The following is a 27,498-nucleotide window of genomic DNA, read 5'->3' on the forward strand; positions in this document are numbered from 1 at the left end:
GGACAGAGGAAACGAGACCACTGAGAGCATTCATTTGCTCAGACTCAAGCTCACCACTAGCCAGTTGACAGTACAGTCATTCAGACAGCACACCGGATATTTTAAAAGTACAGCAAACATTATACGGAAGCCACATGACGTATCTGACAGTGATTTTGTTATGGGTACCAGCGCTTATTGGCGTCAAAGGACATTAAATGGCAGATGCAAAGGAGGGTACAACAAATAAACGTGAATTTGTGGTTAGATTCAGCAAGACAGAACTGAAGAACCTTATTAAGCAGAGACTGAAGGAAAGGTGGCAAAAGTAATGGGAGGAAGAGAGGAAAGCACGATGTCAGAGGTCAAAGGAAAGTGGGAGAAATGAGGAGTGCAGGACGGAACGAGAGAGAGGACACAATAATATCTACACGTATATTTGGACACGGGGGACTAAACGTCACACTATTCAGTCATAACACAGGCGGATGCAGCAGCTGTGGACAAGAAGAATGAGCAGGGCATGTTATGACACTGTCAGAGAGCTGAGGCAGAAAGAAGGAATCTGATCTGAAATCCCAGCAAGGACGAGGTAACGTGGACTTAACAGACATTCTATGAAAGATTCGGGAAATTGGTGCCGTCGACCTTTATGTCGGTATCTTAGAATAACAGGTTTGATTGAGAAGATGTGAGTCTTTTTAACAGACTTTCTGGTTCATACTCCATTCCAGTTAGTGGCAGTAACATACCTAAATGCTGTTTGCTACCCGCCAATAAACAAGAGGAAGAAGAAGAAGAAGAAAAGAAACCCAAGAAGAAGAACCAGAACTTTGCTCCTGGTGGAAGCGAGAAACGGGCATAGCTGCCAGAGCCCGCTTGAGGTTGCTGAAACAGCTCGACACGAGTTCGTCCACTTAACGGGACCCCGTCAGACATGACTAGAAGAAATCCGGGAACCAGACTCGGTAAGTTCCGCTTCGCCCAGCCGACGCCAGTGTGCAGATTTTGGGATATTCCCTTATCGCTTTAATTCCTTCATGTCTTTATAGGCATGGCGGTTTTAATATTTGGCTTTGCACACCGCTGCGTGTTTTATAACGCCTCCTTTCTTCCAGCCTTGTTCCGTCTCATGTCACGTGTTGAGGAATTAAACCGTTCTCGTGGAACAGCGCGCGGCTACCTCTGATGCCTCTTGTGAAATCCTTGCTAGACCCCTCGTGACCACTTAAAATGTGTTACACGTGACATTCACGTTCTTGCCTGTTCGTTTGACTGCTTTCCTAACCAGCGCGGTTGCGACGCTTTTTTCCTTTCCCCCCTTTTGTATTAAACAAGGACCGTGCACGAAACATTCATCTCAAAATGCGAACAGATGATTTATACCAGATTTTGCTGTTCGCTATTTTCCATCTGCGGTCCCTGGGCAGGTACACACAATATCACCAGACACTAAAAACACCCATTTACAGGCCACGCCGTTACATAGCCTCTATCACACTAACAATTATCAAGACAAACCTACAAGCACACATCAACATATTACATATTACTATTACCAGTACATTTTTAAATATTTTGTACCCCAGCTCTCTTTTAACTTATTTTTAGCTTTGGGCTTCATGTGTGTATATCTTATATTGTGTTTGCTGTGTTTGTCTGTGTCTGTCTTGCACTGTTTGGTGAAGCCACAGCCCTCATTTCATTTTTAACATGTGCCTGCACATGGTTTTTAATGACAATAACATTGAATTGAATTGAATTGAATTTATCCAGCACAGCTATAACGTTACAATTCGTTACAATTCAAATCAGAATCACGGTCAAATCAATGTTGAAATGACTGGTTGCTGAATATCCATTTTTTGCACTATGGAGAAAAGAATTAGAGTCTGTGCAGGTTTTAAGCTCACCTGGAAGCATATTCCAATGTTTAATGGCCGTAAATGGAAAATAAAACAGATCGTCCAAAGGCAGTCTGCTCCCGAGGGATGTTTAAATCCGACTTTAGAGCAGATCGAGAGGTTCCGCTCATTAGCTCAGAGTGGAGCTGAAAAAAGCTTTTCAGTGGTGGAGGAGCAGCATTGTGAATGATCTTAAATACCTATCAAACTTCTGAAAACAGAGTGAGATTTTCAAAACAAGAGGCTGTGTTTGGACAATATCTTACAATGATGGTGATTTAATGATTTCCTATCAAAAAAATGAAAAGCTTGATTGAAAACAATCTCAACTGATTTCAGAACAGTCTTATTGGTAGTAGTATAATGTTTTTGATGCTTCTGGTTGTTAGCGAGTTCCTAATATGTCTAAATTTAACAATGTTATATTTCGATGTCTTGCTCATCTTTTTAAAATGTCATTCAAAAGTCAAATTGGAATCCAAAATCAAACCTAAATATTTAACCTCATTAAAGTCTTTGATTGTTTGTCCATTAATACTAAGGTGTGGATAACATGGTTTGGTTTTGTTTATTAGCAAAATACATCATCACTGTTTTCTTTATATATTCAAGGTAATACACAAGTCACAAAGTCACTTAGCAACTTTATGAAGCGTTAATGAGACCTTAGTGACCACTTGTTCAGCATCTCTCCCATGAGTGTATACAGCCATGTCGTCAGCGTACAGCTGAATACCAACGTCCTCACAAATGGATAGGAGATCGTTGATGTATAAACTGAACAACAGTGGCCCCAAAATTGAGCCTTGTGGCACTCCCATTGTGATTGATTTTATTGACATGCAGTGTGGTTGCCTTTACTACTCTGTTAGCTCGAAGTCTCATCTTCCTCAGTTGGAAGAGAGCGGTGCCACCATCCCATACAAGATGGCTTAAAGAGATTATGATTTACCTGAAGTTTGAAAAAAAAAATCAAATGTACATTGAAGGGGAATGCAAATAAATTTGAAAGCATCTGGAGGCCTTTTCTTACCTACTATGATGACCCAATCCAAATACAGACTGGGATAGTTCATTCGTCCTGGGTACGACGTTAAACTGCAACTTTCAGGTCATCTGCGACTAAATCGGCACCCCCACTTCAACCCTTTGGTTGTTGTGAGGAGGGTGTGTGGACACTCAGCAGGACTAAAAACAAAACCTGTGAAAAGGCAGATGAGTTCCTCTGTGACCCAACGGCCATCCATACCTGGAGAGGAGATAGGGATCACCAGGTACTCCCCCTACTGAATGAAACACAGTGATGACTCAACCTGTTGAGGTATCAGCTGTGCTCCTACGATCTCCATAGGTTATGGAACTGATGATGATGATGGTTCATAAACTAATTCTTTTTTGATTGGAGCACAACTGTAGCAGTCCAATTAGGAATCAGTTTAAAAAGATAAAAATGGGTGTAATTTTTTTCCCTTGTCTGTGTTTATGTAAATGAGGTCGTTGTTTGTCATATTAATTTCTGCTTGATGTCATTTCGAAGGATGTTGGGGGGAGTTGGAGACATGTTAGGGAGCAGGGAAGGGATAAGGATAATACTGGATTTATTTCATATGTTGATTCTGTGATTTGTAAAATTCAAAATTCCAATAAATATAAGGTTAAAAAATACTTCCACAGAATTAAAAAAAAAAAACAAAAAAAACTTAGATTTAGTTTTTGTTTGGTATTAGTTCTGGTATTAACAGACCTGTCAATCGTCCAGTACTTTGAGTGTTTTGTGTGTTAGTAGTGGGGCTACCCTTTTGTTTACATTTGAATTAAGGATTGTACCTTTTAAAATGTTGGCTTACAGTAGGCAGGAACTGAACACATTTCTGTGGCCAAAATGTTTCTGTTAGACTTGAATTGGGTCTCCAAGGCGAGAGTCAACACCCAGGCTGTTCTGAAGAGAGCTCAGCAGATTCAAGGACGCAAGCTGGCTAAGAAGCAGTGGCAGGTGAGAGGGGCTCATTTGAATTGCATCCATGTGTAAGAAATATAATTGGACATGTTAATCCACATTGTTAGACATCTCATCTCATCATCAGCCCTTCTCCGGGGTCGGGTCGTGGTGGCAGAAAGCTAAGTAGGGCACTCCAGACGTCCCTCTTCTCAGCAACACCCTCCAGCTCCTCCTGGGGGATCCCAAGGCATTCCCAGGCCAGATTGGACATGTAGTTCGTCCAGTGAGTTCTGGGTCTACCCCGCGATCTCCTCCCAGTTGGATATGCCTGGAAAGCCTTCAAAGGAAGGCGCCCGGAAGGCATCCTAATCAGATGCCTGAACCAGCTCAACCTGCTCCTTTTGATGCATAGAGCCACTGTGCTGAGCTCCCCCCAGATGTCCAAGCTCCTCACCCTATTTCTAAGGCTGAGCCCAGACACCCTACAGAGGAAACTAATTTCAGCTGCTTGTATCTGCGATCTCACCCTTTCGGTCACTATGGTAGGTGAGGGTTGGAATGAAGATTGACTAGTAAATTGAAAGCTTTGCCTTCCGGTGCAGTTTCCTCTTCACCACAACGATCTGGTAGAATGTCTGTATTACTGCTGATGCTGCACCAATCCGACTGTCAGTCTCCCGCTCCATCTTACCCTCACTTGTGAACAATACCCCGAGATACTTGAACTCCTTCATTTGAGGCAACAACTTATCTTCAACCTAGAGAGGTAGCAATCCACCATTTTCTGGTAGAGAACCATGGCCTCAGTCTTGGAGGTGCTGAGTCTCATCCTGGCCATTTCAAACTTCCCCATTGCATGCCAGAGATCACATTCTGATGAAGCCAACAAAACCACATCATCTGCGAAGAGCAGAGATGCAATTCTGAGATTCCCAAAACGGACACATTCCTCACCTTTGCTGCGCCTTGAGAACCTGCCCATGAATATCACAAACAGAATCAGAGACGAGGGACAACCTTGGCGGAGTCTGACACCCACCGAAAACATGTTTGACTTTGTGCCGAGAATGCGGACACAGCTGTTTGGTTGTACAAGGACCGGATGGCTTGTAGCAACTGTCCCGGTACCCCATACTCCCGCAGTACCCCCCACAGAATGCCCCAGGGTACATGGTCGTAAGCCTTCTCCAAGTCCACAAAACACATGTAGACTGGCTGGTCAAACTCCCATGCTCCCTGAGCACTTCCATAAGGGTAAAGAGCTGCTCTGTTGTTCCATGGCCAAGACAGAATCCGCATTGTTCTTCCAATCGGTCAGAGCCTCCTTTCCAGCACCCTAGAGTAGACTTTCCCAGGGAGGCTGAGCAGTGTGATGCCCGGATAATTGGAACACACCCTCTGGTCCCCTTTTTTAAATATGGGAACCACCACCCCAGTCTGCCCCTCCACAGGTACTGTCTCTGACCTCCACATGACACTGAAGAGGCGTGTCAGCCAGGGCAGCCCAGCAATGTCCAGAGCCTTCTGCATCAAAGGGTGAATCTCATCCACACCCGGCGCCTTGCCACCGAGGAGCTTCTTAGCTACCTCAGAGACCTCTTCCAGGGATATGGGTGGGGCTTCCCCGAGTCTTCAGACTCTACCTCCTCCACCGAGGATGTGTTAGCCGGGTTCAGGAGCTCCTCAAAGTGTTCTTTCCACCGCTCGACAACATCCCCAGTCCGGGTCAACAGTTCTCTCCCCAGCTGAACACAGCCTGCGTCAAGCCCTGCTTTCTCTTACTGAGTCGCCGGATGGTTTGCCAGAACTTCCTTGAGGCCAACCAAAAGTCCTCCTTCATAGCCTCGCTGAACTCTTCCAACACCCATGTTTTTGCTTCCATGACCGCCGAAGCCACAGCCCTTCTGGCCTCCCGGTACCTGTCTGCTGCTTAAGGAGACTCCTGTGCCAACCAAGCCTGAAAAGTCCTCCTTCTTCAGCCTAACGGCTTCCCTCACTGCCAGTGTCCACCAGCAGGTTCTCAGGTTGCCACCTTGACAGGCATTTATGACCACAGCTCCTACCTGCTACATCTGCAATAAAGGCTTTGTACATGGCCCACTCAGACTCCATGTCCCCAGCCTCCCTTGGGATACATGAGAACTTCTTCCGGAGGTGGGAATTGAAGACCTCAGGGACAGGGGCCTCCGCCAGACGTCCCCAGTTCACCCTCACTACACATTTGGGTTTGCCAGGTTACGGTTAGACAGTGATGTTACATTTCAGGAAAAAAATGTCAGTTTAGTTTGCAAATATGTCATTTGACTTTATTTAACAGTATGTTGATAATAAATCAAACCTACATGCAATATAGCAAAGGGTATTGCTGTCTTTAAAGTTTTTGCTGTCACATTATAATGTCCACATCTCCCCCAGGCCGCTTGGTTGCTTAAAGCAGTCACGTGTGTCGACCTGACAACACTAGCTGGGGATGATACACCCTCCAATGTCCATCGGTTATGTCTGAAGGCCAGTCAGCCTGTCCTCTATGACCTGCTGAAGAGCATGGACGTACTTGATGAAGGTTGGATTATTTGTCCTTGTTATAAACTAGATACAGGTTGAGGTTTAAAGGTTTATTGATTGTCAAATTTCCTAGCTCCTATCAATTTGGTAATGATGATAGCTTGATAACGGCGAAAGTTATTCCTGTTCTTTGAAAATTAAAACAATCTGGAAAGTACTTTATAGTCAGTAAATTGACACTGAGTAAGAGGCAGACATTTAAACAGTCAAATGTTATGTGATGACCATAGTTTTGCAGGTGTAAACTCTAAACAGAGCAGCTTAACTGCGGGCCAGTCATCTGTAATCTTCAGCGTAGTTTGGAATAGTTTGGTGGCGAGTTTCGCCCGAGATGCAACAATGAAGAACAGCATGCAAAATTAATTTTTTAAGGTGTTTTTTTTTAAACTTTATTTGTAGGTATTTTTTTTACCCCCCCCCAAAAAAAACACACACACACACACACACACACACAAAAGTCAGAACACACAACCCCCCCCTCTCTCCTGGACACCAAAAAAAGAGAACAAGCAAGTCAGAGAAAAAAAAAACAGACAAAATCATAACTGACCCTGTATGAAAACAGAGGGGCTTTGTTTGTTACATTGGAACCACTCAACAGTCACACACCTGTTTTACTGAAATGCCTCTCCGCTCCATCTGCAGGTGTGACCACTGCTGCAGTGTGTGTGTACCCCGCCCGTGTGGCAGATGCTGTCAAATCTCTTCAAGCAACCGGTTCAACATTACCAGTTGCCTCAGGTTGCCCTTTTACTGAAAGCTAACCAGATGAAATGCTCAGTGATGCACAGCGTGCTTGAGTAACGTGCTCTAGTGATGTGCTTCAGTGATGTGCTCTAGTGATGTGATGTGCTCTAGTGATGTGATGTGCTCTGGTGATGTGCTCCAGTGATGTGCTCCAGTGATGTGCTCCAGTGATGTGCTCCAGTGATGTGCTCCAGTGATGTGCTCTAGTGATGTGCTGTAGTGATGTGCTCTAGAAGCCTGTGGATGTGCAGGATGTGTACAGGACCAGACATGAATTCAGAAGACTGTTTTACTGACAGCATGCTGTTTCTCGTGGTTTTACGTATGGTGATGTTCTTAATCACTGCCTCCTCTTTCAGTGGCCACTGGTTTCCCAGCAGGCCAGACCCCCCTGAAGACCCGTTTGGAGGAGGTTCGCTTGGCAGTGATGGATGGTGCCACGGAGATTGATATTGTCATCAACAGGACATTAGCCCTCACAGGACAGTGGGAAGGTATGGCTAGGTCATTTGTTTTCTATAACCACAATTGAAATTTCAAACGAAATAAAGGTTTATTATGAGGTTATCATTTACATGATACATAATTTAAACAACAAATAGATGTTAAATAATCCAGATTTTATTCAGATTACTTTTTGGTTTCTAAGCTCAAAATCCAATCAGCCAAGTTTGGTGTTGAACGTGTTCTGCTGTGTGCGCTGGTCCTGTGCCCCACCACAGCCATGTATGATGAGGTCTGCCAGTTCCGAGAGGCCTGCGGTGACGCTCATATGAAGACCATCCTCGCTATCGGAGAACTGGGGACCTTCACCAACGTCTACAGAGCAAGCCTGGTGGCCATGATGGCTGGTCAGTTGTACCTCCTACACTCACCTCATGTTAACACAGCCTGGTGCTCTGGTACTTTTCAGCCAGCTTGGGTTAAAGGATTTTATTGATCTGGGTGTGGTGAGCCGTTTATCATTTGTTGTGTGGCAGTCGTCACTAAAAATGAGACACTAGTGGTTATTTTTTAAACACTAGTCTCTGTTTTGGCTGTCATTAGCTGCCTTTGTAGAGTTGCAAAAAACAAGATAGTATTCTGTTAGAATAAGCGCCAGCTACTCATTATCGGGACGACTCACTTTTCCCTTTATAACAATTTCATGTACGCTAGTGCATGAAGTGAAAAGACGAAGTGTTGCTGATAATCCAGTAAACACCAGCTCTTCTATGTCATTCACTTGGAGCTCATTTAAAAGGTGGTAGTCTCTTCTCGCTGCATGTTTTTAGCCACTAAAATAGGAAACAGGAACAGTTTATTGTCATTTCTTACATGTACTTGCATGCACAAACACAATTTCGTTGCCCACAGGAGTGCAACACAAAAAGCACACATCCAAAATTTCCCAAAAACAACCACCAAAAACATACGAAAAACAGGGAACGCAAAAAAACAAAAAAAAACAAAACACAGTTAACAACACAGTCCACTCAGTGCAACACAGTTCAAAAAAAATTTCTTCTGTCAGGAGAACAAACGCAGCCAGGATGACTGTCGGAACTGCCGGTCTGCATGGACTAGCAGTTAGCTTAGCCTGCCCCGTTTCCTCCCCGGGTGAAGCTCCAGGCAGGGCCGTTGTCCTTGGGCCCATCAGATGCAGCAGACCAGGCTTCCCCAGCCGATCCAGCGCCAGCTCTCCCAGCCAGACACCTTCGACACACCTCCCCGCACTCTACACGACGACACCAAAAACACCACAGTCAACGCCAGACGAGGCCGTCGCCAGACCAACCTTGGTGTTATTGGAATTGCCAGTCTGCGAGGGGTAGCAGTTAGCTTAGCTTGCCCCGCTTCCGTGTCCTGTCAGACCGCCCTCAGTGTTTCCTTGCCGGGTGCAGCTCCAGGCAGGGGCCGTGGACCCTGGGCCCATCAGAGAGAGCAGACCAAGCTCTCCCAGCCAATCCAACGCCAGCTCTCCCAGCCAGACACTTTCAACGCACCTCCCCCGCACGATGACGTAGATGCAGACAAAAACACTGCACAGTCGATGCTAGGTGAGGCCGCTGCCAGACCGCGCCGCTGTTTCCTCTCGGGTACAACTCTGGGCAGGGCCATAAGCTCTCTCAGCTGATCCAGCGGCAGCTCTCCTCGCCATTAAATGAAAAAATAAAAATCGACGGACACAAATAAATAAATTAAAATAAAAAAATTCACATGAAGACACAAACTTACACGTGGACAAAGACACTGGGTAGTCGGCAATGTGTGAGGCCGCTGCAAATGCGAGTTCGCGCCGCCATCTTCCCCCACCGAAGGTTGAGAGCGACTAGTTATGAAGAAAATAGTAGTGTTTAATTTTAAAGGCTAGTGCCTAATTGTTCATAGTCTGCCAGTTAATCGCAACTCAGCATAAAAAAGATGGCGGAGGTAATTTAGGCCCTAGTTACTAAAACTTCAACAGTCATACTAGTTTCTAGACACGAGTCACCATTCTGACTGTCACTTGTCACTATTATGAAGTCACTCACTGCTGCAAAACAGACACTGGGTCTAAACATACAGTTTTACTCATCTCTAAGATAAGACATGTTACTTGTCACGATGCATTATTTATTTAATGGTAAGTATTTAATGCTATTTGCTACTCCAGTCATTGCTAGTGAATGACCCACTCTTACAAGTTGCCTTTGAAAAGCCTTGTAGTTTTTCAAAAGTGACTAGATGCTATTCAGTCTGACACAAGCAATGTATTCATTTTGATCTGTCCGATAGGAAACTGTAGTATCCACATCTTGTTGTGAAGTCATATCAGTTCACTAGTGTTAAAAAGGATATGTGTAGAAAACGTATATGTTAATTTGAAATAGAAACTAGATCTAATTAAAACACAACTTATCGATATTGACTAGCAACTAACAATAATGTAATTGTGACAAGTGAAAATCAGAATAGCAGCTAGTCATTGTTGAATAGTTACGTGTAACTCATGCATACTGACTAGTAGACACTGGTTAACCACTAGTTACATGTAACTCATGCATAATGACTAGTAGACTGGTTAATTACTAGTCATTGTTGAATAGTTACTTGTAACTCATGCATAATAACAAGTAGACACTGGTTAGCTACTAGTTACGTGTAACTCATGCGTAATAACTAGTAGACACTGGTTAACTACTAGTTAAGTGTAAATCTTGCATAATGACTACTAGAAACTGGTTAACTAGTAGTTAAATGTAACTCATTTAGGGCTGCAACGATTAGTCGACATAATCGACGACGTCGATCATAAAAACTCGTCGACGCAGAATTTTAGCTTCGACGCGTCGTATAAAAACAATCAGAGCCAGTAACGTTAACTCAAAACCGCACAAATGTTCATTTGTAACTGCAATGCCCTATAGGAAGTGCTGGGGGCAGTATCGCTTCCATCGTCTGATATAACTGCATTTTGCATGAACGACGAAGAGAAGAAAAAAGCATATGAACGATGGTGGAAAGGAGAGCGAATGAGGCTAATGAAGAGCAAAAACCAGCGAGACCGGGACTATCAAAAGTCTGGGAGTATTTCACAGATGACAAGCCAAAGAAGTCAGTTAAATGCAGAATATGCAAAGCCGAATTGGCATTCCACAGCAGCACTACAGCGATGCACGAGCATTTGAAACGCAAGCACCCTGGAGCCACGATGATTGCTACTTCGGATCATGGGTAAGTTTAGCTAGTTAGCCACAGTATCGTAATGTTTACGTTAGCTTAAGTTACATGTTGGAAAACAGAACGTCTCAAGGGTGATGCTTGCTAAGCGAACGCTATTTCAGTTATGTGGATTCTGTGTATCCACCAACGAGCTGTATGTAACATTAGCTAAACAGCACCAAGCTTGCAGCATAGCACACTACAACTTAGAGTTGTTTAGCTCCGTCATTTATCACCGAGTGTCGTGTTTTTGCAGACTGGAGTATTAACTAGCTAAGTTAAGATTGCTAACGTTAGCTAAATGTTAACGAGTTCTAACATTCACTGACTCTGCAGTAACTTACGCTATGGGCTCTAGGTTTCTTTTTTTTCAGTTGAAAAAAATTGAACTTTTTGGGCTAAAGCGCAGGCAAGACTGCAGAGACGGGGAACGTTAGCACCATCTAACATTAGCTAGCTATCTTACTTAGCTAGTCAATCTGCAGTCTGCAAAAACACGACACGATGCTAACGTGAGCTGTCTGTAGCCTAGACAGTCAACTAGCTTTCCCAGTGCGCTCGAATCAGCTGTAGCTTGTCGTAGCATTAGCTAGTTAGACTGGGTTGGAGCATATCAATAATTCAGTTGTAAGATATTTATTCACTTAAATTGTTTAATTGGTATTAGGCAGTACACTAAGATAAACTGATACCATAGCCTACAACTTGTGATGATAATTAATACAGCTTTCTGTTTTGTTCTCTTTCTATTTTAGTACTAAGCAAACGCATGTGGATGAGTTCATCCTGAAGAGAGGCTCATGCACCCCTCAAATGGCTGGAGTCTTAACAGAGAGCATCCTCAACATGCTCGTCAATGACATGAGACCAATATCCATGGTTGAAGATGGGGGATTTAAGCAGATGGTCACCACATTCCATCCAGGTTACACCTTACCTTCCAGAACTCATTTTACTAAGCTTATGGAGGGAAAGTATGAAGCTACTTTTGGTAAGGTTAAAGATGCTCTTAAAGCAACCAAGAACAAGATTGCCCTGACAACTGATGCCTGGACCAGTGTCGGGACAGAGGCATATCTTGGCATCACCTGTCACTTTATAAGTGATGGCTGGGAGCTCACTAGCTTCTGCCTTACAACCATGCCACTCGAAGAACGGCACACTGGACCCAACATTGCTGCATGGATTGGGCAGGCTGTGGAAAGGTTTGAGATCCCTCCAAGCAAGATTGTGGCAGTTGTTCATGACAATGGCTCCAATGTCGTACTGGCTGCAAACATCTTGCAGGAAAAACATGGGTGGGTGTCTATCCGCTGTGCAGGCCACACTTTACAGTTGGTGATCAATCGTGCACTGAAACACCCTCAGATCAGTAAAGCACTGGGAGCAGCGAGGTGTCTCGTCGAGCACTTTAAAAGGAGCGAACTGGCTTCAAGCAAGCTTAAGACAAAGCAGAAACAGATGGGGACCCCGGAACACAAACTTGTCCAAGATGTCTCTACCAGGTGGAACAGCACCTATTATATGGTGACTCGCATGCTGGAACAGAGATGGCCACTGACTGCGACTCTGTCTGACCCGGCAGTAACACAGAGAGGGAAACAATACCTAGACCTCAAAGCTGATCAGTGGACCCTGCTAGATGAACTGGCCAAAGCTCTCCAGGCCTTTGAATGTGCCACTGTCTACTTGAGTGGTGAAAGCTATGTGACAGTCTCCGCCCTGCCTCCACTAGTCAGAGGGCTTTTGAAGTCCACCCACACTGCCTATGATACAGCTCCTGTGCAGGCCTTCCAGGCGGCTGCTTCAGAGAAGACCACTGCACGCTGGTCAAGAGAGGTCACCATCACAGATGATGACCCAAGCAAACAGATCATTGCAGCTGCACTAGACCCACGATTTCGAAAACTGAAATTCCTGACACCAGAGGAGAGGTTCAGTGTTCAGAATAAAGTACAAGCTCTGGCCCTACAGTCCAAGGATGGGAGTACTGTGAATAACCAGCACACCAGTGGGAATGAAGAAGCCACAGCAGCATCAGCTGACAAGGATGCCACAGACTCAGCTGAGGGAACTACAAATAGGTCTGTTTCAGCTCTCGATTCACTGCTTGGATGTGACTCAACAGCCAGTGACAGTGAGACCAATGATGAACAGGATGCGCGCAACCAAGCGATCAGTAATGAAGTGCTGACGTACTTCGGAGAGCAGCCCCTCTCAAAGACAGAGTCCCCTGTCTTGGTGGAAATTGAATGAGGCAAAGTATCCAACCCTTGCATCACAAGCCAAATCGTTTTTGTGTATTCCAGCTACTTCTACTTCCTCTGAGCGTCTCTTCTCAGCAGCTGGGAACATCACCTTAAAGAAGAGAGCCAGCCTCACTCCAGAGCACGTCGACATGCTCACGTTCCTGCACTGCAATTTAAAGTGTTTATGAACTGCAGGAGATCAGAGTAAGACACACATATACACACACACAGCTCCTCTCACTCACACAGAGCAAACAAAAGACCTAAAAGTCTGTCTGGGCTGACTCATTCTCCCCTCCTGTTGGAGATGGTGGAGCCGAGTGGATCCACGTCCCCCTCCTGGACCAGGTTAACAGCCCCATCAGAACCGCGGTGCTGGGGCAGAGGCTGCTATTTTGAGTTACTTTTAAAACATTATTTGCGCATTATCTTTACGTTTTGACTTGCACTTTAATTTGTATTATTTAATTTATTTATTTTGTTTTTATTATGATTGATAATGCATTTACTTTCATTTGTATTATTTAATGTATTTATTTAGTTTTAATTATGATGATGATGCATTTGATTAAACAAGTAGCTCCAAAACAAGTTCCAAATTCAAATGTTTCATGAGTCATTATTTTAATTCGCTATGGGATCATGTTATGTTAAGGCAGAGAGACACAGGGCGACATTCACAAGTGTGCAGACTTAAGCATGTGAGGTAAAACGTGCACCGGAGCCCGGAAGAGGATCCGCGCCCTCAGGAAGCAGAGATGGAGGGTGTGGAAGAAATAATCGTTAGATTAGTCGACTAATCGAAACAATAATCGACAGATTAGTCGACTACCAAAATAATCGTTAGTTGCAGCCCTTTTCTAACACTCAAAGTGGCTTTGCAATAAACGGGGTGAAACAAGACAACAGATAAACATAACATAGACATACAGGGGTGGATGAGAAGGGGGCTACGAGAGGGAGAAGCGGCAGCCACAGACGACGCCAGCAGTACTCTCCCACTTAAACACACACAAAAGGACAAGAAAAACAAACCACAACAGCACTGTGGACGTTGATGTTGTGTAGGGGTTTACTCCCGTAGCCTATTCCTCTCTCGGGGTATCCACTAGGTGGCACTATTCTAGCTACAACATTTATGTCGCGCTTTTCTAGCTACTACAGCCACTTGGCTTTACAATCAATGAATGCCTCACATTCACACACACACACACACACACACACTCATGTATGTGTGTATATATATATATATATATATATATATATATACACACACTCATTCACACACTTGTGTGTGTGTGTGTGTGTGTGTATATATATATATTATCCATCCATTATCTGCGCCGCTTACCCTGCTCTCAGGATCGCGGGGATGCTGGAGCTTATTCCAGCAGTCATTGGGCGGCAGGCGGGGAGACACCCTGGACAGGCCGCTAGGCCATATAGTATATATACATTTATATATATAATATACTCTCAGACACACTCATATATGCACACACACACACTCTCACACATACAACACACACTCATACACACACGCACACTTGTACAGACACACACACACATACACACACACTCATACACAGACAGCGGCGGTGTCAGCCATGCAAGGTGCCAACCAGCTCATCGGGAGCAGGGAGTTAGGTGTCTTGCTTAAGGACACCTTGACATTTTTTTTTCTTTTTTTGCAAGGAGGAGCTGAGGATCGAACCGGCAACCCTCCACTTACCAGAAGACCTGCTATACCTCCTTAGCCAGATCTAGTGTTAAATGAATTATTAGTAAATCATAATCACATGAGTATCTAGCGATTATTTTAAGTGGCCTGGTATCTCATTTTTAGCCACTAGTGACTTTACAGTAGTGACTAGTGACAGACACAATACTGACTTTACACAATACTGACTTTACAGTAGTGACTAGTGACAGACACAATACTGACTTTACAGTAGTGACAAGTGACTTACACAATACTGACTTTACAGTAGTGACTAGTGACAGACACAATACTGACTTTACACAATACTGACTTTACAGTAGTGACTAGTGACAGACACAAACTGACTTTACACAATACTGACTTTACAGTAGTGACAAGTGACAGACACAATACTGACTTTACAGTAGTGACTAGTGACAGACACAATACTGACTTTACACAATACTGACTTTACAGTAGTGACTAGTGACAGACACAATACTGACTTTACACAATACTGACTTTACAGTAGTGACAAGTGACAGACACAATACTGACTTTACAGTAGTGACTAGTGACAGACACAATACTGACTTTACAGTAGTGAGTAGTGACAGACACAATACTGACTTTACAGTAGTGACAAATGACAGACACAATACTGACTTTACAGTAGTGACTAGTGACAGACACAATACTGACTTTACACAATACTGACTTTACAGTAGTGACGAGTGACGGACACAATACTGACTTTACACAATACTGACTTTACAGTAGTGACGAGTGACAGACACAATACTGACTTTACAGTAGTGACTAGTGACCGACACAATACTGACTTTACATTAGTGACTAGTGACAGACACAATACTGACTTTACACAATACTGACTTTACAGTAGTGACGAGTGACAGACACAATACTGACTTTACACAGTACTGACTTTACAGTAGTGACTAGTGACAGACACAATACTGACTTTACCTTAGTGACTAGTGACAGACACAATACTGACTTTACAGTAGTGACGAGTGACAGACACAATACTGACTTTACACAATACTGACTTTACAGTAGTGGCCAGTGACAGACACAATACTGACTTTACTATAGTGACTAGTGACAGACACAAACTGACTTTACTATAGTGACTAGTGACAGACACAAACTGACTTCACAGTAGCGGCCAGTGACAGATACAATACTGACCTAACAATAGTGACTAGTGACAGACACAATACTGACTTTACTATAGTGACTAGTAACAGACACAATACTGACTTTACTATAGTGATTAGTGACAGACACAACAGTGACTAGTGACAGACACAATACTGACTCGCATTTAAGGAATAAGTAATAGTGTCTGACCAGTGCCTAACAGTGAATAAATGAATAAATGATAAAACAGCCTGCCATAAGTTGGCTCAGGTAAATCTATGCTGCCAGCTGAACCGTGCAGGCACAGACGATCTGCTGTTCATTGTTAAGGCCATGGTTGGTCATCTGGCAGCGTTTCGCTACCAAATGTAACAGTGTAATGTGTTCTATTCTCCAGCCTGTGGCGCTCTTGGTCAGGTTTTTTCCCTTCTCTTCAGGACTTACCAGATGAATATGCACTTTCCCTCTCATGTGTGCACGCTGTCACATCTGCACTGTACACTTACCTCACCATCACATAATAAGCCGCTTACAGAGCCCCCTGTCAGGCCTGATAGAGATCATTATTAAAATGCATTGCTTTTGTCGCTGCACTCACTCCTTAATCTCCCTTGTTCCTATGAATTGCACATGAGATCCTGAAATTGAATGATAATTTTACCTATTAATCTCCAATGCAAGCTATTTTGCTCCGTTATTCCCTGGCAGTGTCCCTCGTTGCCCACACAAATGAATCGAGCTTCATTACCGCCATCCACATTTAATGACCGTTATCCATTATCTGGTAATTAAGACTCCCCATAACGAAGCTTAAGAATTATGCCAGTTTGAGGAAGAAGGGGAGAAAGAGTGGAAAAACACATAGAACATGTCTTTAATGAACTGGAAAATGTTCGGGTTTTTTTTCTGTTCCAGTAATGAACCATCATTATGTACTAGGGAGGCAGAAGGGCACTATTTCTTCCTACCTGTCCACATTTTATGGGTAATTTTTTAACAGAGCGTCATTTCATCTTCTATTTTTATCAAGAAAGCTGATAAAATATAATTGCCTCTGAAGTAAGAAAAAAAAATGAAGTTTTTTTTTATTGATGAACGGCCACCCACCCTCTGTTCAGCATCACCAGCAGCATATGTTCTTGTCTGGCCCTGCAGAGTAATGAAGTTTCTCTGCTAGTGGAGCTATCTAGAGGAACTCTGCAGACCCTGTCTGGAGCGGTCCAGTCTGAGGTGTTGTTAGTAGCTGATGCCTCTCCTTTCCTATTTCTGCTGCTCATCTCACTTTGAATCTCTTCTTAATGACAGGAATTTGGGAAAACTGAAGGGGAACATGTTGGCTAATGAAATGATCAACACTTCATGAAAGTGTCTGCTGGGCTATGCTACATGTTCCATCGCATGTGGACAGTGTGTTAAGTGTCACCTTCTTCACTTGACAGGATCGGACTTCATCAAGACGTCCACAGGGAAGGAGTCAGTGAACGCTACATACCCCGTTGCCATAGTGATGATGAGGGCCATCCGGGACTATTTCCTGTACACTGGCCACAAGGTACAGTGTAGTGAGGGTCACACTGTTGTGATGGTTGTGTCCAGATCCAGCTCTTCTAGATATGAACTGAGTTTGGTTTCATGATCAGACACGTCAAATATGACAAGTACACAATGCAGTTACTCCACGACCTGCTGATTACATGAACCATAGCCGAACACACATGAAGGTGAACAGAGAAATGTGTAAATGTTACAGTAATGAAGCACTTGGTTAGTTCATCACATCACCGGGTTTGACTGCTGAGCAGTACAGTTTGGGAGCTGAACAGTCGTTCAACACAGGATGTAACATAAAAGACTTGTCAGTTGGATTGAAAATTTCAGATAACATAAAATAAATAAAGTGGGTCAGAGCTTGTGCAGTACTGATCCTTGAAACTGTCAGTTGTACAGAGTAAGGTACCTGAGTAGCTAGTAGCTGAGTAGCTAGGTAGCTAGCTGCAGTGTTCATGTGACTGGTGGTGTGTAGCTCTGAACTGGTTCACCAGTACTCTCACCTGTGGCAGACAGGACTGGACTATATGGTGTTGTATACCATGCCACAGTAGACATTTGTCCAGTCCATACCTGTCCACCTATCCATATGGAAAAAGGGAGACAGGCAATGGAAAACCTGTAGAACCCTGTATGACTTTAGACCCCCTATCTTTTTTAGGGGGTTCTTTTCAAAGACAGAGCTATACTAGTAAACTGGAGGTAAATTCAGCTGTTGGATAAGAGTGGTCCTCATATTTGATAGATCTATTATATAATCTATATAATAGATCTATTATATGATTTATTATAAAATATATACACTACCGTTCAAAAGTTTGGGATCACCCAAACAATTTTGTGTTTTCCATGAAAAGTCACACTTATTCACCACCATATGTTGTGAAATGAATAGAAAATAGAGTCAAGACATTGACAAGGTTAGAAATAATGATTTGTATTTGAAATAAGATTTTTTTTACATCAAACTTTGCTTTCGTCAAAGAATCCTCCATTTGCAGCAATTACAGCATTGCAGACCTTTGGCATTCTAGCTGTTAATTTGTTGAGGTAATCTGGAGAAATTGCACCCCACGCTTCCAGAAGCAGCTCCCACAAGTTGGATTGGTTGGATGGGCACTTCTTTGAGCAGATTGAGTTTCTGGAGCATCACATTTGTGGGGTCAATTAAACGCTCAAAATGGCCAGAAAAAGAGAACTTTCATCTGAAACTCGACAGTCTATTCTTGTTCTTAGAAATGAAGGCTATTCCATGCGAGAAATTGCTAAGAAATTGAAGATTTCCTACACCGGTGTGTACTACTCCCTTCAGAGGACAGCACAAACAGGCTCTAACCAGAGTAGAAAAAGAAGTGGGAGGCCGCGTTGCACAACTGAGCAAGAAGATAAGTACATTAGAGTCTCTAGTTTGAGAAACAGACGCCTCACAGGTCCCCAACTGGCATCTTCATTAAATAGTACCTGTTGGAGCCTGTTTGTGCTGTCCTCTGAAGGGAGTAGTACACACCGGTGTAGGAAATCTTCAATTTCTTAGCAATTTCTCGCATGGAATAGCCTTCATTTCTAAGAACAAGAATAGACTGTCGAGTTTCAGATGAAAGTTCTCTTTTTCTGGCCATTTTGAGCGTTTAATTGACCCCACAAATGTGATGCTCCAGAAACTCAATCTGCTCAAAGAAGTGCCCATCCAACCAATCCAACTTGTGGGAGCTGCTTCTGGAAGCGTGGGGTGCAATTTCTCCAGATTACCTCAACAAATTAACAGCTAGAATGCCAAAGGTCTGCAATGCTGTAATTGCTGCAAATGGAGGATTCTTTGACGAAAGCAAAGTTTGATGTAAAAAAATCTTATTTCAAATACAAATCATTATTTCTAACCTTGTCAATGTCTTGACTCTATTTTCTATTCATTTCACAACATATGGTGGTGAATAAGTGTGACTTTTCATGGAAAACACAAAATTGTTTGGGTGATCCCAAACTTTTGAACGGTAGTGTATTTAGTAAGTATGTATAATAGATCTATCAAATATGAGGGCCACTCTTATCCGACAGCTGAATTTATCTCCTCGGTTTACTAGTATAGCTCTGTCTTTGAAAAGACAAAGACGATGAGTGTGCGATGCACGAAATAGGCTTGTACTGCTATGTCTTAAACTTTTTCCTACATCTAGAGAGAGAGAGAGAGATCGATATCGATCAGTCATCATGGTCCAACAGCTCTTACAAACGTCTCAGAAGTTATGATGGGTGCAACAAAAAAAAATGCAGAAAATTGAAACTGTTATGAAAATGATTATGACGGATGAGTGTTCTGGAGTTGATACTACTACTACTACTACTACTTTCGGCTGCTCCCGTTAGGGGTCGCCACAACGGATCATCCGTTTCCATTTCTTCCTGTCTTCTGCGTCTTCCTCTGTCACACCAGCCACCTGCATGTCTTCCCTCACCACATCCATAAACCTCCTCTTTGGCCTTCCTCTTCTCCTCTTCCCTGGCAGCTCCATATTCAGCATCCTTCTCCCAATATACTCAGCATCTCTCCTCCACACATGTCCAAGCCATCTCAATCTTGCCTCTCTTGCTTTGTCTCCAAACCGTCCAACCTGAGCGGTCCCTCTAATATAATCGTTCCTAATCCTGTCCTTCCTCGTTACTCCCAGTGAAAATCTTAGCATCTTCAACTCTGCCAGCTCCAGCTCCGCCTTCTGTCTTTTCGTCAGTGCCACTGTCTCCAAACCATATAACTAGGGCCCTACCAAATTCACGGCCGTGAAAATCGCGTCACGGACCGTGAAATCAGCCTCTTCCCGTGTAATTGACCATTTGCCGTGAAATGCAGTGAAATGCAGAATTTAAGTGCGCAACCAGTTTGAGAAAATACTGTGCTGACATGATTGACATTTTGGATGCGCGAATAAAAGCATTCACGTGTCTAAGACATTGATTGGTTAAATGAGCATCCGGGGTGGTCGCAATGATCATTGTTGTTACTAGCATAGTTTGAGTTAGCTGTCGCCAGCATGTTAGCTTAGGCCCTAACGTACTGAAGATGTCGAAATCTAAAGCCTCAAAAAACACGACTGCAGACGACAGAGTAATTGAGTTTGGAAAACATATTTTACACGCTGATGGCGGGAAATTATTTTGTACGAGTTGTAATATCTCGTTAGATCACAGTCGACGAGCAACGATTCAGCGTCACTTGGAAAGTGAAACAAAAAGAGGGCTGCCGAAAAAGAACCACAAGGTCGTTCGGAGACGAGTCAAACGAGAACATTACGCAAAGTAGATTTAAACAACCAGCGGCCGAATTCCTGAAAGCAGTGCGCATTTTTGACCCTGCACAAATACTTATTTTGACGGTGGATTTAAACTCACTCAGCACGGACATTCCTGGATTTGACAAAAACTGTAGGCTGGAATTGCCGAACTACAAACACATCGCACAAGAGGTGGACACAACTTTACTAGCGCTAGCTTTTTGGAAATCCTCCGAATCTAGACTACCACATCTTGCTAAAGTAGCGTGGCGCTGTCCGTCAATCCCGACGAACTCTTTGGACGCGGAGAGGGCCGTGTCAAAACATGGACAAGTATTTTCATCGCAGAGACAGAGCATGAAGCCAAGCACCATCGCAGGATGCTCAGTGCTTACATTAAACCACCAGTACGGTTATGCTGTGTACAGTAGGCTGGGCTATTCAGGCCCTGTGGGAATAAAAAGTGTAATTTAATAATTGCCGTGAAATGTCGCATTTTTCTTATAGATTCCGTGAAATCTGTGATTTTCGAGAAACTAGGTCCGTGAAATTGAGCGAAATGTACCGTGAATTTGGTAGGGCCCTACATATAACATAGCTGGTCTCACAACCATCTTGTAAACTTTCCCTTTAACTCTGGCTGATACCCTTCTGTCGCAAATCACTCCTGACACACTTCTCCACCCACTCCAACCTGCCTGCACTCTCTTTTTCACCTCTCTACTGCACTCCCCGTTACTTTGGACAGTTGACCCCAAGTATTTAAACTCAAATGCCTTTGTCACCTCCACTCCTTGCATCCTGACCATTCCACTGTCCTCTCTCTCATTCACGCATAGGTATACCTCCACCTCTCCAGGCTCTCCTCAACCTGCACCCTACGCTCGCTACAGATCACAATGTCATCCGCGAACATCATCGTCCACGGAGACTCCTGCCTGATCTTGTCCGTCAACCTGTCCATCACTATTGCAAACAAGAAAGGGCTAAGAGCCGATCCTTGATGTAATCCCACCTCCACCTTGAACCCATCTGTCATTCCAACCGCACACCTCGCCATTGTCACACTTCCCTCATACGTATCCTGCACCACTCCTACATACTTCTCTGCAACTCCTGACTTCCTCATACAATACCACACCTACTCTCTCGGCACTCTGTCATAAGCTTTCTCTAAATCTACAAAGACCCAATGCAACTCTTTCTGGCCTTCTCTATACTTCTCAATCAACATTCTCAAAGCAAACATCGCATCTGTGGTGCTCTTTCGTGGCATGAAACCATACTGCTGCTCGCTGATCGTCACCTCTCCTCTTAACCTAGCTTCTATTACTCTTTCCCAAATCTCTACTTTATACCTTTGTAGTTGTTACAGTTCTGCACATCGCCCTTGTTCTTGAAAATCGGTACCAGTATGCTTCTTCTCCACTCCTCAGGCATCCTCTCACTTTCCAGGATTGCGTTAAACAATCTAGTTAAAAACTCCACTGCCATCTCTCCTAAACATCTCCATGCCTCCACAGGTATGTCATCAGGACCAACTGCCTTTCCACTCTTCATCCTCTTCATAGCTGCCCTCACTTCCTCCTTGCTAATCCGCTGAACTTCCTGATTCACTCTCCCTACATCATCCAACCTTCTCTCTCTCTCATTTTCTTCATTCATCAGCCCCTCAAAGTATTCCTTCCACCTTCTTAGCACACTCTCCTCGCTTGTCAGCACATTTCCATCTCTATCCTTGATCGCCCTAACTTGCTGCACATCCTTTGCAGCTTGGTCCCTCTGTCTAGCCAATCGGTACAAGTCCTTTTCTCCTTCCTTAGTGTCTAATCTGTCATACAACTCACCATACGCCTTTTCCTTTGCCTTTGCCACCTCTCTCTTTGCTTTACGCTGCATCTCCTTGTACTCCTGTCTACTTTCTTCATCTCTCTTACTATCCCACTTCTTCTTTGCCAACCTTTTCCTCTGTATAATTTGCTGTACTTCCTCATTCCACCACCAAGTCTCCTTGTCTTCCTTCCTCTGTCCTGATGACACATCAAGTACCTTCCTAGCTGTCTCCCTCACTATTTCTGCAGTGGTTTTCCAGCCATCTGGCAACTCTTCACTACCACCCAGTGCCTGTCTTAACTCCTGCCTGAATTCCACACAACAGTCTTCCTTCTTCAACTTCCACCATTTGAGCTTCGGCTGTGTCTTCACTCGCTTCCTCTTCGTGGTCTCCAAAGTCATCCTACAGACCACCATCCGATGCTGCCTAGCTACGCTCTCCCCTGTCACCACCTTGCAGTCTCCAATCCCTTTTAGATGGCGCCTTCTACATAAGATATAGTCCACCTGTGTGCACTTTCCTCCACTCTTGTACGTCACCCTGTGTTCCTCCCTCTTCTTGAAATATGTATTCACCACAGCCATTTCCATCCTTTTCGCAAAATTGACCACCATCTGTCCTTCCACATTTCTCTTCTTGACTCCATACCTTCCCATCACCTCCTCATCACCTCTGTTCCCTTCACCAACATGTCCATTGAAGTCCGCTCCAATCACCACTCTCTCCTCCTTGGGTACCCTCTCCACCATGTCGTCCAACTCATTCCAGAATTCTTCTTTTTCATCCATCTCACACCCAACTTGCGGGGCATATGCGCTGATAACATTCAGCAATAAACCTTCAATTTCTAGCTTCATACTCATCACTCTGTCTGACACTCTCTTCACCTCCAGCACGCTCTTGACATACTCTTCCTTCAGAATTACCCCTACCCCATTACTCCTCCCATTCACACCATGGTAGAGGAGTTTGAACCCACCTCCGATACTCCTGGCCTTACTCCCCTTCCACCTGGTCTCTTGCACACACAGTATGCCTACCGTTCTTCTTTCCATCATGTCAGCCAGCTCTCTCCCTTTACCAGTCATAGTGCCAACATTCAAAGTTCCAACTCTCACCTCCACATGCCTACCCTTCCTCCTCTCTAGCTGCCTCTGGACATGCTTTCCCCCTCTCCTTCTCCTTCGCCCAACAGTAGCATAGTTTCCACCGACACCCTGCTGGTTAACAGTACCGGTGGCGGTCGTTGGTAACCCGGGCCTCGACTGATCCGGTATGCAAGTCTTATTTATGATCCGCATATTTGATTTGGCAAAGATTTTACGCCGGATGCCCTTCCTGACGCAACCCTCCCCATTTGTCCGGGCTTGGGACCAGCACTAAGGATGCACTGGCTTGTGCATCCTCAGTGGCTGGGTTACTGTTCTGGAGTTGATGTGTAAACCTAATAGACAACACGGGTCGTGTGTGTGTGTGTGTGTGTGTGTGTGTGAGAGAGAGAGATAGTGAGAGCATGTGTGGGGAGACAATTAAACATCTGAAGTTGTGGAGTTCATATCACATCTACAAGTCCCCCTGTGTTCGGACTGCTCGGTGCACTTAAGCTGAACACTCCACTGCGCACAAAATGTCGCAGTTTATTTTGGCTGTGTTGTTGGTGGTTTGTCATGCAGTTTGGACAGCTGCATTCATCTGGGGATCCAGATGTGTGCGCAGTCTGGATTAAGAGTAGATAAAGTGTACATCCAGTGCACCTGTACTGCTGCTGTTCAGACAAGCGGAACACATTTGTGTGTGTAAACTGTGCAAACGTGTGCTAAGTGCCGAGTGTTCAGGTGTGGCTAATGGGACAGGCCCTTTATGTCTGATGGGATGTCTCAGAGTAGGGGCAGGACTGCTTTACAGCGTTATTGGCTTCACATGCTTTGTGCAGAAGTGCTGTACGTGATTTGTGGTGTGAGGGTGACGTGGAGGAGTGTGAAGTTTTAAATGAAGAGCAGGATGCCAGCTCAAGATGAGGGACAAGAACTTGTTTCTATACAGGGTGCCCCTTCCCATTTGGGGACATGGTTCAGGTTTAGAAACTGTCACCGAGCAGAAAAACACACTCTGCAAACTATGTTGCATGATGTGTAGCACGCTACACAATATGATGAGAGCCAGCACATGCAGGCCAGTGGTCCAATAACATTAGGTGCTAAAAGCAAAACTAAAGACACACATCAGAAATTATAATTTCAGGGCATCCAGGTAGCGTAGAGGTCTATTCCGTTGCCTACCAACACGGGTATCGCCGGTTTGAATCCCTGTGTTACCTCCGGCTTGGTCGGGCGTCCCTACAGAAACAATTGGCCGTGTCTGCGGGTGAGAAGCTGGATGTGGATATGTGTCCTTGTCACTGCACTAGCGCCTCCTCTGGTCTGTCCGGGCACCTATTCAGAGGGGGGAGAGGGAACTGGGAGGAATAGCGTGATCCTCCCACGCACTACGTCCTCCTGGTGAAACTCCTCACTGTCAGGTGAAAAGAAGCGTCTGGCGACTCCACATGTATCGGAGGAGACATGTGGTTGTCTGCAGCCCTCCCCGGCTCAGCAGAGGGGGTGGAGCAGCGACTGGGACGGCTCAGAAGAGTGGGGTAATTGGCCAGATATAATTGTGGAGAAAAAGGGGGAAAAAAAAAACTTCAGTGTGGGAAGATGGCAGCACGAATTTACATTTGTGGTGGCCTCATGCAGTACCGTCCATGCAGTGACTTTTTTCGCATCTGTGTGTAAGTTTTCTTTTCATTTGATGACTGGGAGAGCTGATGCTGGTTCGGCTGGTAGAGCTTGGTTTGCCGCGTCCTGTGAGCCAGGGACCACGGCCTGGCATGGAGCTGCATCCGAGGAGGAAACACCAAGGGCGGTCTGATAGGATGCGGAAGCGTGGCAGACTAAGCTAAGTGCTAGCCCATGCAGACTGGCAGTTCCAATAACACTGAATGCAGTCTGGCGGCGACCTCGCCTAGCCTTGACTGTGTTTTTGGTGTCATCATGTGGAGTGTGGGGAGGTGTGTCGAAGGTTTCTGGCTGAGAGAGCTGGTGTTGGATCGGCTGGGGGAGCCTGGTGTGCTGCGTCCCGTGGGCCCAGGGACACTGGCCCTGCCTGGAACTGCACCCGAGGAGGAAACACCAAGGACGGTCTGAAAGGACATGGAAGCGGGACAGGCTAAGCTAACTGCTAGCCCATGCAGACCAGCAGTCCGACAGTCATCCTGGTGTTCGCTCTCTTGGACAGTGAATTTATTCTTCTTCTTTTTTTATATGTTGGATATCTGTGTTTTTGTAGTTTTTTTGTAGTTTGGATATATGTGTTCTTGTCTCAACCCAGCCACTGAGCATGCGCATTCTCAGTGCCGGTCCCAAGCCCGGATATATGAGGAGGGTTGTGTCAAGAAAGGCATCTGGTGTAAAATCCTTGCCAAATCAAATATGCGGATCATAAATAAGATTTACATACTGGATCGGTTGAGGACCGCCACCGGTACTGTTAACCAGCAGGGTGCCGGTTGAAACTATGCTACTGCTGGGCAAAGGAGAAGGAGAGGGGGAAGGCATGTCCAGAAGCAGCGGGAGAGGAGGAAGGGTAGGCGTGTGGAGGTTAGAGTCAGAACTTTGAATGTTGGCACTATGACTGGTAAAGGGAGAGAGCTGGCTGATATGATGGAGAGAAGGAAGGTAGGCATACTGTGTGTGCAAGAGACCAGGTGGAAGGGGAGTAAGGCCAGGAGCGTCGGCAGTGGGTTCAAACTCTTCTACCATGGTGCGAATTGGAGGAGAAATGGGGTAGGGGTAATTCTGAAGGAAGAGTATGTCAAGAGCGTGCTGGAGGTGAAGAGCAGGTGTGATGATGAATGTTATCAGCGCATATGCCCCGCAAGTTGGGTGTGAGATGGAAGAGAAAGAAGAATTCTGGAGTGAGTTGGATGAAGTGGTGGAGAGGGTACCCAAGGAGGAGAGAGTGGTGATTGAAGCAGACTTCAATGGACATGTTGGTGAAGGGAACAGAGGTGATGGGTAGGTATGGAGTCAAGGAGAGAAATGTGGAAGGACTGATGGTGGTGGATTTTGTAAAAAGGATGGAAATGGCTGTGGTGAATACATATTTCAAGAAGAGGGAGGAACACAGGGTGACATACAAGAGTGGAGGAACGTGCACACAGGTGAACTATATCTTATGTAGAAGGCTCGATCTAAAAGGGATTGGAGACTGCCAGGTGGTGACGGGAGAACGTAGCTAGGCAGCATCGGATGGTGGTCTGTAGGATGACTTTGGAGACCAAGAAGAAGAAGAGAGTGAAGGAAGAGCTGAAGCTCAAATGGTGGAAGTTGAAGAAGGAAGACTGTTGTGTGGAGTTCAGGCAGGAGTTAAGACAGGCACTGGGTGGTAGTGAAGAGTTACCAGATGGCTGGACAACCACTGCAGAAATAGTGAGGGAGACAGCTAGGAAGGTACTTGGTGTGTCATCAGGACAGAGGAAGGAAGACAATGAGACTTGGTGGTGGAATGAGGAAGTACAGCAAAGTATACAGAGGAAGAGGTTGGCTTAGAAGTGGGATAGTCAAAGAGATGAAGAAAGTAGACAGGACTACAAGGAGATGCAGTGTAAAGTAAAGAGAGAGGTGGCAAAGGCAAAGGCAAATGTGTATGGTGAGTTGTATGACAGGTTAGACACTAAGGAAGGAGAAAAGGACTTGTACCGATTGGCTAGACAGAGAGACCGAGCTGCAAAGGATGTGCAACAAGTTAGGGCAATCAAGGATAGAAATGGAAATGTGCTGACAAGCAAGGAGAGTGTGCTGAGAAGGTGGAAGGAGTACTTTTTGGGGCTGATGAATGAAGAAAATGAGAGAAAGAGAGGGTTGGATGATGTGGGGA

The 27,498-nt window shown here is 44.8% G+C and overlaps 1 protein-coding gene across 2 annotated transcripts in view; it reads left to right on the forward strand.

The window, feature by feature from the left end:
• The first annotated feature begins 446 nt into the window (after positions 1–446).
• dera (deoxyribose-phosphate aldolase (putative)) overlaps positions 447–27,498 on the forward strand; it is a 32,841-nt gene continuing 5,789 nt past the window's right edge. For both annotated transcript variants that reach the window (XM_056276493.1, XM_056276494.1), the window contains exons 1-8: positions 447–571; positions 714–947; positions 3,779–3,876; positions 6,238–6,385; positions 7,033–7,128; positions 7,494–7,628; positions 7,857–7,985; positions 17,373–17,485. In XM_056276493.1, coding sequence (XP_056132468.1) covers positions 917–947; positions 3,779–3,876; positions 6,238–6,385; positions 7,033–7,128; positions 7,494–7,628; positions 7,857–7,985; positions 17,373–17,485 — 750 coding nt within the window. In that variant the 5' untranslated portion in view covers positions 447–571; positions 714–916. The remainder of the gene's footprint in view (positions 572–713; positions 948–3,778; positions 3,877–6,237; positions 6,386–7,032; positions 7,129–7,493; positions 7,629–7,856; positions 7,986–17,372; positions 17,486–27,498) is intronic.

Source organism: Lampris incognitus, chromosome 3 (genome assembly GCF_029633865.1).
Source record: "Lampris incognitus isolate fLamInc1 chromosome 3, fLamInc1.hap2, whole genome shotgun sequence".
NCBI lineage: Eukaryota > Metazoa > Chordata > Actinopteri > Lampriformes > Lampridae > Lampris > Lampris incognitus.